At 41.3% G+C, this 13686-nt stretch overlaps 1 protein-coding gene across 1 annotated transcript; it reads right to left on the reverse strand.

Moving 5' to 3' along the window:
* Positions 1-9580: 9580 nt before the first annotated feature.
* On the reverse strand, positions 9581-12698 carry LOC310867945 (C-C motif chemokine 20-like). Its single transcript, XM_083778116.1, has 4 exons — positions 12430-12698; positions 12096-12198; positions 9932-10006; positions 9581-9711 (listed from the first exon to the last, which is right to left on the reverse strand). Exons 1-4 carry the CDS (start codon positions 12527-12529, stop codon positions 9669-9671), a joined length of 321 nt encoding a protein of 106 aa, XP_083634242.1. The 5' UTR covers positions 12530-12698; the 3' UTR covers positions 9581-9668.
* Between the last annotated feature and the right edge of the window lie 988 nt (positions 12699-13686).

Here is a 13686-nt window from a genome sequence, read left to right on the forward strand (position 1 = left end):
TAAAAGGCGTAAGCCGCAAAAAACTAATCTTAAAAAATAAAAAAAACAGTGGTGGAAAGTAGCTATTTATATAGTATTGTATTTAAATACATTTCGGCCATTTGAAAATAGACAATCTACAAGCTCGATGTGAGCTTGTAGATTGTCTATTTTCAAATGTATTTGTTTTATTGTACAGCCACATGCCACAGCTGTCACATGTATTTCATATACATAATGCATATACTGTATATGCACATACTGTAGTGTATATGGATATGGCATTTATGCAGCATACATTCTGCATATAGGCTATATTTGCCGATATTCAAGATTCAACATTCAAGATTCAATAATTTATTTGCCATGTCAACAAGTTGATAGGAATTTGTCTTGGTTCATACTCAACATATACAGACAACTATAGATACACAAACAAGGACAGTACAATACAAAAACAAAAACCAGCATCATAGGAAATTACATTCAGTTTTTTTTGAAGTGCTATATGTGTTTTGATATGGATTTCCTTTCCATGTGCGGAGTGGGAAAACAGTAAAACACCGGTTTTAAATGCATTAGACCAGTTGTTCTCCAGCCTTTACCTGTCTACAATATTTTGCTTAAACTGCAAGAGAAAAAAATATCTCGTAAAGCTCATATGATGCTAAATGATAACCCACCTTTTGAATATAGCATTTAACATGAGTGTGGGTTGCAATTATACTTGCCTCTTGAGCAGATTGAGCAAATTGTGCCATAACATCCAGTCCAGTTGTAATGTCAATATCAAGAAATGTGCAAATACAAATCATTTAACCATTGTGCTAGTTTAATTGAATTCTTCCAATGTGTAGTATTGTGTACAGCACATTTCTAGTAATGATATGCCTAATGCCTTGCCATGAAAAAGAAAAACACAGGGGCCGAAAAAAGGTTCTGAGAACCTGGTCTGAAACCGTGCCGTATCGCGCTGTGCGCTGTGAAAACAAACCCAGAACTAAAAAAATAGGTTCAGGTTCTGGAAAGTTCTGGTTCCACCTTGCTAGTGGAAAAGGGGCCTTAGAAATAGGTCAACAATACAAATGAAGTTAGTTTTGTGAATTAATTTACTTTACTGCGTGGCCCCAGTGCCCCCACAAAATGACCGGAACTACTAGCCCATTCACATTGACAATCAGATGGATGGAGCCCACACACCATATTAGGTACAATAAAGGCCCATTCACATCAACATTAACAGAGAGCTGTAACAGAGTGGAGCGCCTGCCCGCTCTTCCTGTGTTTTCTGTACCTACGTGACAAATCTAGGCTTTTCAGCCATTTCCTTACAATTTTGTAAAACATTTTAATGGTTCAAATAGCCGAAATACAAGCTCACAACTAGTCAATGTAGATCGGCTAGTTGAACTATATGTATTATGTTTTTAAAAATAGTAAAATATGGCAAATAAGTTTAGGGATAAGGAAGGGGTGGAGCAAGATAGGGGCCCATCTGCAGTGGCAATGGCATTGTCCAAACCTGTATAGTAGGTTTGGACAATGCCATTTTATCCCCAGTTATGCTTTTCTTTTTTTTTTTGTTATAATGTAGGTTGAAGGTTTCTCAAACTTTTAAATGTCAAGGATCCTGAGAGTTTGCAGAAGTTCTTCTATATGGAGAACAATATCGGGTCATCTTAGAATCGTCTCATATAATAATTGTGGTCCAAAAATAACTGTCCCTGCGATATTATCGGGATCATTTACCTGTATCTGTATCATTTACGATAGTCAGTTTTCTCGCTTTTTACAGATTATGAAAGAAGTACAGAATGTAAGATTTCTAAATGATGTCATTGAAATGACATGGCCTGAGAAAAAGCCAAGACAAACAATGTGACGCTCTTTGGACAATCGCAACCATTCACAGTACAAACACGACGAGGTGGATAACAACATTGTGTGTGTGTGTGCGTGTGTGTGTGTGTGGTAAAATAGCCGATCTAGAAGCTCACAACGCGTCGCAGCTTGATCTCAATGTCTTGTCCGCTAGTCCCTTCCTAACATTTAGTCTAGTTTTTATTTGTCGACTAAATTAATTGACAGTGTATTTAGTTTTAGTCATCATGGCTTCATTTTTATTTCGTTTTTATGAGTGAAAAAAAGCTAGTCTACGAACATTTTTCGTCTTAGTATTAGTAGACGAAATCAACATTGGGTCCCAGTTGAAGGGTTCCGTATTTTTCGGCGGCGCTTTGTTTTGGTTCCCCCAATCCATCCCCATTTAAATGCTGAATCTACTAGTTTAGTCTAGCCAGTCGCTACGAGTCGTGTGTGTGTGTGTGTGTGTGTGTGTGTGTGTGTGTGTGTGTGTGTGTTTTCGCCACGACGGTGCCGGAGATTAGCTCACAATGTGTCAAATGTAGATCAGCTATAGTTCAACCATTTTAAAATAATTTGATGGGAATTTGTCTTAGTTCATACTCAACATATACAGACAACCATAGATACACAAACAAGAAGGACAGTAGGCCTACAATACAAAAACAAAAACCAGCAGCATAGGAAATTACATTCCGTTTTTTTTTTAATGTGCTATATGTATTTTGATATGGATTTCCTTTCCATGTGCGGAGTGGGAAAACAGTAAAACACCGGTTTTAAATGCAATTAGACCAGTTGTTCTCCAACCTTTACCTGTCTACAATATTTTGCTTAAACTGCAAGAGAAAAAAATATCTCGTAAAGCTCATATGATGCTAAATGATAACCCACCTTTTGAATATAGCATTTAACATGAGTGTGGGTTGTAATTATACTTGCCTCTTGAGCAGATTGAGCAAATTGTGCCATAACATCCAGTCCAGTTGTAATGTCAATATCAAGAAATGTGCAAATACAAATCATTTAACCATTGTGCTAGTTTAATTGAATTCTTCCAATGTGTAGTATTGTGTACAGCACATTTCTAGTAATGATATGCCTAATGCCTTGCCCTGAAAAAGAAAAACACACACACACACACACACACACACACACACACACACACACACCTAGCTGTTAGCTGTAGAACAACTGCAAGCAAACAACACGTCGCAACATCTTTATGGCTCTCTCTCTCCCTCACGCTCACACACGCTCTGTCTCTCCCTCTCTCGTGGCCTCTGTGCTTTTAGAGGTTATGTTTCTGTGTGTCCGCTGTGTCGCACTTAGGAGTTTAAACTGTGCGGTGTTGTGTTGTGTGGCTGTGCGGTGTGCGCTTCTCCTCGCTCTGGTCCCCAGGCTCAGTGCTGTCACCTCAGCTCAACCAATCGAGAGCAGCAGTGCTGCTGGCCCCGCCCATAGGTTCCCAGAACTCAGTGTTAGTACTACTGTCGTATAATTCCATGAACCAAAAGTACTATTATCAATAAGTCAGTAGACTGTCTCATCAAACTACTTTGAGATACATGGATTCCTCTGTAAACTCAGAGCCAGGAATGTTTCCACTTCACACCTATTGTTCTAACTGTTTGAAGCTTGTGTGACAGGGTGGTATGAATTAACTAAGCCAGACTACGCCACGAGGGGAGTTTCGCCCCAAGAGATATTTACTAAGATATAAACACCCAGAGCACTTAATGACTCCTCAACACAGGTTCGTTTTACATGTAATGAGGCAGGCAGAAACGTGGTTGCAAAAGGTACGAAAAGGATTTAATTAGAACTTCATTCATTAAAACATTTCACTGGCCATAATAAATGCATTCACTGGGGGATAAAATATACCGTCATTATAATAAGAGGGAGGAATAATATACAATATATATGCACACAGGCCAATAAGTCACTGTGGAACAGTAAACATGTATCACTTCTCATTAAGTGTTATTCAAGGGGAATCAGTAGGATGGGCAGCATGGATCAAATAAATACTAGTCAGAAACAACCCATAAGGAATAAAACCAGTTGCTCTCCAGTTGAGTGGAGGAATGTGGACAGATCACTTGGATGATTTCCGTGTGTAAACTCCCAGCAAAGCAGCAGGTGTGGTGCTGGAAACTGCCCATAGATCCGAAGTCCCGTTAGTCCGAACATGCACTGCTCCCGTGCTTGCGGTTAGGTTTAGGTTTGCTCCCGTGCTTGCGGTTAGGTTTAGGTTAGGGTTAGAGATAGGGATAGTAATTTCGGAACAATGAACCTTCTGACTAATGACACGGCACCGTGGTGCTGGCCCGCATTAAGGAGGGACGAGTGCACCGTTGTAGTGCCTCACGTAGCAGAAGCCAGGTAGGGAAGTCACTGGGTGGCGTGGTGAAGCGTCAACGCAAGCCGACCTCCCGAAGGAGTGAGTGAGTCAATTGTAGCCCCGAGGCTGCACCAAGGTGCTCACTAACATGCCGTCGCCCGACGGGACAGTTTTGTTTAGCCGTCGAGTCTGTGGACACAGCAGCTCCCGGAGCGTGGTATGGCACCCACAAACAGCAGACTGAGAGACAACACAGCTCACGCAAAGCAGAAGACACACTGTCTTATAACGCTACCAATCAGCCCACTAATAAGTGGGCGGAGGATGGCTGTGACTCTGATCCATCCACCAACAAGGATGGGAGATGGGCCGTGTCATTGCACGTCCATCCTGCCACACTAGCATATAACAATCTGTTGTCATAATGTTGCAGATGCCTTCTAAAAACGAAATGAACACAAGGGCATAATCTGGGAGCTGATGTCACAGGGGTGTGCCCCTCTGATGCCGGGAACTAGGTCCTAGCACTGAAAGCAGCCCAAATGGCACAGTCTTTCCAATTGTATCCACTCGCCCTCACCACTGCTCTGTCACAGTGGTTTACCCTTACATATCTCAGTAAATGTAGGTCAAATTTGGATTTCTTACAGATTGAGAAGTGTCCAGTTCTGAAGAGGGGACAGACTGTTTGGAGGCCTGCAGAGATGCGTTTGTGGGTTCCACTCTGCAAAGGTAATCTTAATCAAATGAACCCTAGAATCCCTATCCTGGGCATATTATAATATCGGCAAACATTTGCTGAAAATAGCAGATCTACAAGCTCACAACTTATTGCAGTGAAACATTTTGTGAGTTATATCAGCCATTTTATGTGAATAGACTTAGTAGAGTAAATGAGAAAAAGAGGTTGCATCAGCAATGGCTTTCAGTGGAGTGAACCCAAATCAAGTATACATCAAAAAATAGGAATAAAAATTTCCAAAAAGGTAGCACATCCAAAAATTAAACAAGCGGGGGACAAGGTTAACGCGTTTGGGCTATGCAGCCTTCATCAAGCTCTGATGAAGGCTGCATAGCCGAAACGCGTTAGCGTTCCTTTTTGGTGTTTGCCAATAAAGAAATGGAAATGTGAGTACTTTGTCCCCCGCTTGTTTAATTTTTGGATGTGCTACCTTTTCTTTGATGTAGACTTAGTAGAGTATAACGGAGGTCCTCTTAATCTCTGTTATGTTACAGGACTTTGGAAGTATACATGCATATGTCAGGGGATTCACAGTAAAACATTATATATTGTTGTTGTGACAACATAGTAAATGGCCAACAAAATGCTAAATTAATTGTTGCTAATCAATTATCACTCATAATGTTTGCACTTTTCTATTGTAGGCTGTGGATGAGCATCAACGCGGGTCAGGATCTTGCGTTGGTCATACAGTGTGGCTGCTGGGCCCCTTCCAGCTGCTAATGTCCACCCCACTCTTCCTCCTATATCATCATCACCTGCTGTCCATCAAAGACTGTCTAATGTCCACCCCACTCTTCCTCCTATATCATCATCACCTGCTGTCCATCAAAGACTGTCTAATGTCCACCCCACTCTTCCTCCTATATCATCATCACCTGCTGTCCATCAAAGACTGTCTAATGTCCACCCCACTCTTCCTCCTATATCATCATCACCTGCTGTCCATCAAAGACTGTCTAATGTCCACCCCACTCTTCCTCCTATATCATCATCACCTGCTGTCCATCAAAGACTGTCTAATGTCCACCCCACTCTTCCTCCTATATCATCATCACCTGCTGTCCATCAAAGACTGTCTAATGTCCACCCCACTCTTCCTCCTGTATCATCATCCCACCCAATCATGCCTGGCCAATCACAATTTGCGTCCTCACTTTTGTCTTCAATGTGTTTACACAAACACTCAAAGGCAGGCATAGGAGGAAAAATTGTAGTGGTGATTTAAAACAAACTGTGCCAACACAAACATTAAATTATCTTTATTGTTGTAGGGACAAATTACGTAATTTCTCTCTTCATTGTCAATGGCGTTTTAAAACAAACATTGAACTAAAAACAAACATTAAACCTGTATTATAGGAGGGGCTCCTCAAAAATACTGTTACTGAAGAAACAGTGTGGGCTCGAGTAGCTCTATCAGATGATATGATATGATACTTTATTGTCACTATCATATCATATCATCTGATAGAGCTATTCGACCCCACACTGTTTCTACAGTAACAGTATTTTTTGATTATGTATGTATTGACCCACTCACTTTTAGAATGTAAAGTATTGGTGTAGTCGTAGTTGTAGTAGTAGTAGTAGTAGTAGTAGTATTTCATTTTGTTCATTAGCAGGAAGCAGTGTGTTAACTACAAAGATGTTTACATTCTAAAAGTGATAAAGGTACCAAATACCAAGAAGTACCTGCTGAAGAAATTGTTATAAAGCCAGTTCTGACCAGGAGATGGCAGCAGCAACACACCCAAACCATATTCAGGGGTATTCAGCGTTTTTCAGGCCAAGAACCCCAGTTAGCTGAGAGATGAAGCAGGGACCTCTTAGCTGAGAGAGAGATGAAGCAGGGACCTCTTAGCTGAGAGAGAGATGAAGCAGGGACCCCTTAGCTGAGAGAGATGAAGCAGGTAGGTACCCCTTAGCTGAGAGAGATGAAGCAGGGACCTCTTAGCTGAGAGAGAGATGAAGCAGGGACCCCTTAGCTGAGAGAGATGAAGCAGGGACCTCTTAGCTGAGAGAGAGATGAAGCAGGGACCCCTTAGCTGAGAGAGATGAAGCAGGGACCCCTTAGCTGAGAGAGATGAAGCAGGGACCTCTTAGCTGAGAGAGAGATGAAGCAGGGACCCCTTAGCTGAGAGAGATGACCCCTTAGCTGAGAGAGAGAAGAAGCAGAGACTCCCACTACACTACTATTGTATACAAGTTACAACTGTCTTGCAGATGGAACTTTTTCACTGGTTTCATTAAAGATTTCACAGACATTTCACCACTTAACGACTCAATATGTGGTAAACCTGACCTCTGGCTTTGCACTTGGTTTGCTCCTTTTTTCCAAAACACTCCGAAAACAGCCAATCTACATCTGCGTTTTACCCGCAGTACACTCTCAGGACACTATGGGGGTCACTGAAAGAAGTAAAAAAAAAAAAAAAAAAACACTGTGCCACTTGCTACATATAGAACATGCCTTCATTAGAATCATTGGTAACACCTGTGAAGGATTAAGTAAGGAGGAAGAGGCCTGACCTTATGCAGACAGCGGCCATCTTGCCATTAAGTTAAAGGGACACTTCACCCTTTTCGCAAAAAAACACATGTTAATGCCGTTTATAAGATTTAGAACACTTCCCTGGGGTATTTTTGTGTGTAATCTGTGGTTTTAGATATTTTAGATTTTCTGAGTGGCTCTGACGTCAGAGACACTGCTCTCCCTACCTTCCGGAGTACATTTGTCTCCTCAAACTACAGTTAGACCAGCCCGACACAGTCGTCACGGATACTGGGGTGCCCCTAAGATTTGTTCCACCTACCTACAGCCTTCGTTGACCCCACCCCCACATGCATTTGTTATTTTGTTTGTATCATGGCGCCGTCAGCAGAGCAGGACCAGAGAGAGTATACACAGAAAAACAACAACTCAGAGACGAGGAAGAGACGAGCTACATGTGTTGCCACGAATTCACCCGTGCACAATTGGCACAATTGCTGTTGGGGGGGGGGGGGGGGTACACAATACGTGTAACAAGGCAGCTTTTTCTGGTTTTAACCTTTGTATCCTGTTTGTATCAACGTGTACTTTCATTTGAACTTTGAACAGTAACTGTGGATACAATGTTCAATCAATCACTCCTGAATCCATTTGTATAGGCAATAACTGAAAGAGACCATTATATGACCATTTATCATTACACCTTGCAGCTTTGTGCAGAATGCTTCCTAGCAACCATACAGTAGAGACTAGGCTAGTCCCCCCCACATTCCCATGGCAGCACAAATACAAAACAAAATCTAAGAAGAAACATCAGGAAATGTCCATAAATACAGAACAAATTAAAAAAAATATATAACAAAAACAAAAAATTACACATTAGTTTTAAAAAAAAATGCACAATGTCCATCACAGTTCCCTACCCCCACCCCACAGCTGACTACTCCAGTTAGAAATTTGGTCTGTTTGAATGATATTGCATTATTATCTGAACTGAGAAAGCAGCTTATTAGGTTATTCATATGGTTCAATGACAGCTTTATTTTAGACAAACAGAATGAAGAAGCACACATATTTTTGAAGACGTGTTACTTTATTTGGTAGTATCAGTTAAATATTCGTCTTCAGAACAAAGTGTTTAATCTCCTCAGAGAGGCTCAGTATCAAAACAAATACTCATTTGTGTGTGGTCAACTTCATAATAATTATGTTTTCATGCTTCTTTAATTCATCTAAGTTACAGTTTGTACATATTGTTGCTGTCGGGACCCACCTAACTTAATTTTTTAGGTTTTTCTTTTTGTGCATACATCAGTGCTATTCAACACCATTCACGTCTGTGTGTTGGTTAGACATGTTGAACCATTGGAAAGTACAACTCCATTGGACCCTCAAACTGTCTGCAGTTAACTCCACCACCTCTCCCCCTCTCATCCAAGAAGTAATTGACAATCACAATATATAAAGTCCCACCATCGACTTTGACGAGGCAGTATTGCCATAAGGTTTTCTTAATGTCCTGAAAAATGCATATTTTTCATTTTCTGAAAAAAATGACCATTTTGGAGTTAGGTGGTTTCTTCCCGACAGCAGAGTGTGGTCACTCAATAATAAAACATAATGTTTTCATGCTTCTTCAATCAATCGAAGCTACAGTTTTGTACATATTAATAGTACTTCATTTTCTGTTTATAAAACAGATATCTATACAAGCTCACATTGTGATTTCACTTTTGTTTTGTTACGTTTTGACATTTCTCACCTGCCCACTGATCAATTGTAAATTAAGCATTTTATCAAGCTATCAATTATAGATTTTTGAGGGGCGCTAGCCCCTCCTATGAACAGCTATAGTGTAGATTCTGCCTTAACACAAACCATTGCCACTGACAATGAATGGAGAATCAGCCAATCAAATCATTGCTATGGGGTACACACATTGCTCAGTCAATCAAATCATTGCTATGGGGTACACACATTGCTCAGTCAATCAAATCATTGCTATGGGGTACACACATTGCTCAGTCAATCAAATCATTGCTATGGGGTACACACATTGCTCAGTCAATCAAATCATTGCTATGGGGTACACACAAAGCGGGGCATAGGATGCCCTCAATAGGCTACATGATCCAATACAGTATTAAACGGTATAAGTACAAGTATATAGTGCAGGTAAAAGGTAGGTATGTGATTCTGAAGATACACAGCTACTGTAGTGCAGACAGAGTACAGATACACAGCTACAGTAGTGGAGAGTAGCTTTTCTCTTTTCTCCTCTTTTCACTGTAAGGAAACAGCAGAGAGACAGACATTATATTCAATGAGATGTTACATTACAATGACACACGCACGTGTGTCATTTAACACGCACGCACACACACACACACACACACACACACACACACACACACACACACACACACACACACACACACACACACACACACACACACACACACACACACAAAGAAGACCAAAAGAGAGGAACATGTCTTGTACTCACTCAACACAGCGCATTCTGCGAATAACCCAGTCCTTGGAAGGGTCAGCACACTCGAAACCTGTGTGAGTGTGGAATCTGGATGAGACGGGGGCGGGGGGGAGGCAAATATATACATATTCATTAGGGGTCCTTCACAGGAAAAGAAAAAAAAAGTATAGCACTGCTGTTGTAGATCTAGGCCCTATGGGCTCCATCTTATGCCATGCTTTATCCTCAAGTAATAAACATTTTCTGTGAATTACGCATTTAGGAGCTTCCACTATGCGTAAACGTCATCTTGCGGCCACACAACCCACTATTAATTTTGCCGACTCCTTTATTTGCGGGTGGAGGTGTGTCTGTAGGCGTGTTGATGCGCTTTCCCTATATTTGCTATCTTATGCACACAGGATTAGGACAATGGAAAGTGCCTCTTCAAACCACCCCTAATGCGTATTCTGTTTGATAAAAGGATGAGCTCCTGACTCTGAGACGGTGAGACCTGAGTTGGAGCTGCCTCGGCTTGAGTCATGTTGCACAACATTCACAGCTCAGAGGTCTTAATTCTCCACAAATATCTGTGGTTGTAATTTTACTATAATCAGCAGTGTCAATTCCTTGTGCTTATTGTGTTTAATTGTCTAGTCAAATAAGTTATTATATTTGCACGAGTGAGGCTGTGTTGGAGCTACTGGACACAAAACAACCCGGCCGCTGTATCAAATATAACTAGGCTATATTTCAAGGCAGCAACATGTGTCGCTCTTCCATGGCCATGGGCCATAGTGTAAATCACTGGGCATAATGTTAAATGGATAATGGATCTCTTAAAGGCAATGGCAGGTGGCACAGTGATTGGTTTAATCATTGTAACGCCCAAACCATACCTATGCATAATTGAAGGGGTAATGGAGGTGTTTTAGGGACTGTGGCACAAGATAACACATTTTATGGGGCCACACCTCTCACACATTACTAAATCCCCAAATTAAGGAAAAAGGGCCCCTGCCGCAAGATGGAGCCCTATATATTGCGCCACCCCTTACCCCTTATGCCTAAACGTATTTGCTATTTTTTACTATTTTAAAACAGTACAAATAGCCGATCTACAAGCTAACAACGTGTCACTTGTTTACAATAGGGCACAGCACACCATGTTCAATTCATTACAATAGTGCCCACCATGTTCAATTCATCATAACAATTAGAGACGTACAAATATACTCTTTTATATAGCTATATATAGTTTTTGCGGGGGCCAGTTTTGAATCGCAGCCGTATAGGTGCCCTTTGAGAGCAGTTTTGAAGGGCTTACAGATACAGATACATAATGTGAAAATAGCAGATCTACAAACAAAATTTGTAATCATTTCACTCTATATGCTACAAAAATGTGGAACGCCCTACCAACAGGAAATAATAAAAAGTCACCCCATTTTGTGTTGCCTAGAACTGGAGGTCTGACAAAAAACAGTAACAATATGAAGTAAGTACAGCTTTGTGATGTCACTGAGATGTACTTGTTACTGTTACTATTTTTTTTTCAGACCTCCAGTTCTAGGCAACACAGAATGGGGTGACTTTTTATTATTATTTCCACAACAGTTATATTAATGACAGTAAAATGTTGAAAATGAGTGGTATCCTGTAGTCACTATTCGTTGATTCACTGGGATACCAAAAAACATTTAAAAAAAAAAAAGGTTTCTCGCTGTTCTCGGGTTGAATATTGATATGCGATTAAAATGCGATTAATCTAGATTAATTAATCGCAAAGCCTCTGATTAATTAGATTAATATTTGTAATCGAGTCCCAGCTCTAATAAATATATATATGCGATTTTGGAGGGAGATAAGCGCTTATCTCCCTCCAAAATCGCATATTTATCTTTTTATTTATTTGTGTCACAACATGACTCAGCACAGAATTACCTGGAAGGACCAGAGGCACAGGCGGACGCAAGCCAACAGGTGGCAGAACCATGTTATTTAGGACCAATCAATTCAACGGGGCTTGCCCTTTTTATTCGACAAACAATTTGACAATGTTTGCCAGTTATTTAATTTATAGCACATATAGTTTGTTGAATACTTTTATGTAATGGTCTTTTGTTCTTCTTTTAAACAGGTTCAGAAGAGAACCACCGGGCTACTATATGTGTGTGAACTGAGGATGTATACTCACATGATAGCAGAGATGTGACAGGACCTGTTGATGGTCTGCAGGGTGTAAGCGGACAGCCGGCCGCACCGCAGCGGCTGCCGCCGGTACCGCACACAGCAGCTGGCTGCAGAACACACACAAAGTACTCGTGTTTTACTTTAAAAAGATTTTCAACCTAGAAGGCTTTTCGTTGTAGAACTACAACGATGTGACGATGTAACGATGTGGATCTAACAACTTAGTAGTAATACTTAGTTACAATTGTTCACTGGCCACACACATTTCCCATTGACCATATACAGTAAAGCAAAAGTAAACAATAATATGAATAAAAAGGTTTGTGCACAACACTCACCTGACCGTGTGCCGGTGATGAGGCTAGAGAGGATGACGAGGATGCTCAGAGCTGCCAGGAGTCTTGCCCTGCCTTCACAATGATTGGTCGGCTTGCCCATGTCTCTGAGTGAGGGTCTGTCTGTGCAGGTGTGTGTCTGTCAGGTGTCTCTGAGTGAGGGTCTGTCTGTGCAGGTGTGTGTCTGTCAGGTGTCTCTGAGTGAGGGTCTGTCTGTGCAGGTGTGTGACTGTGTCAGGTTTCTCTTCTTACAAAGCTTCTAGGGCCCAAAGTGTCTGTGTGTGTGTGTGTGTGTGTGTGTGTGTGTGTGCTGCCTGCGGTGTGCTGAGAGACAGCCTCTACCAGTTCCTTAAGTAGGTTGTAGCTGGGGTTTTCCATGCCAGGGCAGGATTGTGTAATAGAGAGTACAGAGAGGAGAGAGAGAGAGAGAGAGAGAGAGAGAGAGAGAGAGAGAGAGAGAGAGAGAGAGAGAGGTTTGTATGTTGTATGCACGTATACTCTTGCATAAGTGCATAGGAATGCATTTTGGAATAAGTGTGTGTGTGCGCGCGCAGAATGCATACTGTGCGTGCGGGCGTCACGTGCATGTGTGCTTGTGGAGGAGGCGGTTTCTTTTGTCCATGATTGATGTCTGCTGTGTCTGACAGTTTATATGCAAACTGTATTGTCAGTAAATAGAAAGTGTTGCCTCATTGTAACTGGCCATTTTCCTACTGCTGAATGCAATGGCATGTTTGTCTATGTACAAGGCATTCTTGTAGTTTGTACAAGGCATTCTTGTAGTTTGTACAAGGCATTCTTGTACTTCTTGTTTATTTGAACACAAATACTCTATTGTGCCGAATATAAGACGACTCTGATTATAAGACGACCCCCATTTTTGTGGAAAAATAACATTGAAGACCAGAATAGTCTAGTTCCCGATGATAGTACGACCCAGTTTTTTAGGATATTTCCATAACAGAAAAAATCAGTCTTATTGTGTGTGCGAGCGTGTGCCTGTGTGTGTGTGTGTGTGTGTGTGTGTGTGTGTGTGTGTGTGTGTGTGTGTGTGTGTGTGTGTGTGTGTGTGTGTGCGTGCACGTGTGTGCGGCCGTGTGCGTGTTGGATCACTTTAGCATTTTACTTCCTCCAGTAATTAATCATCCATCTCCTTGACAATGCATATAGTTGTGCTTCTACATTATGGCAGGTCACATATTGTGTGTGGTGTGCGTGCATGTATGCGCGCGTGTGTGTGTGTCCTGGGCATGACGTTAA

This window comes from Protomyctophum parallelum (assembly GCF_964188405.1).
Source record: "Protomyctophum parallelum genome assembly, chromosome: 12".
Lineage (NCBI taxonomy): Eukaryota > Metazoa > Chordata > Actinopteri > Myctophiformes > Myctophidae > Protomyctophum > Protomyctophum parallelum.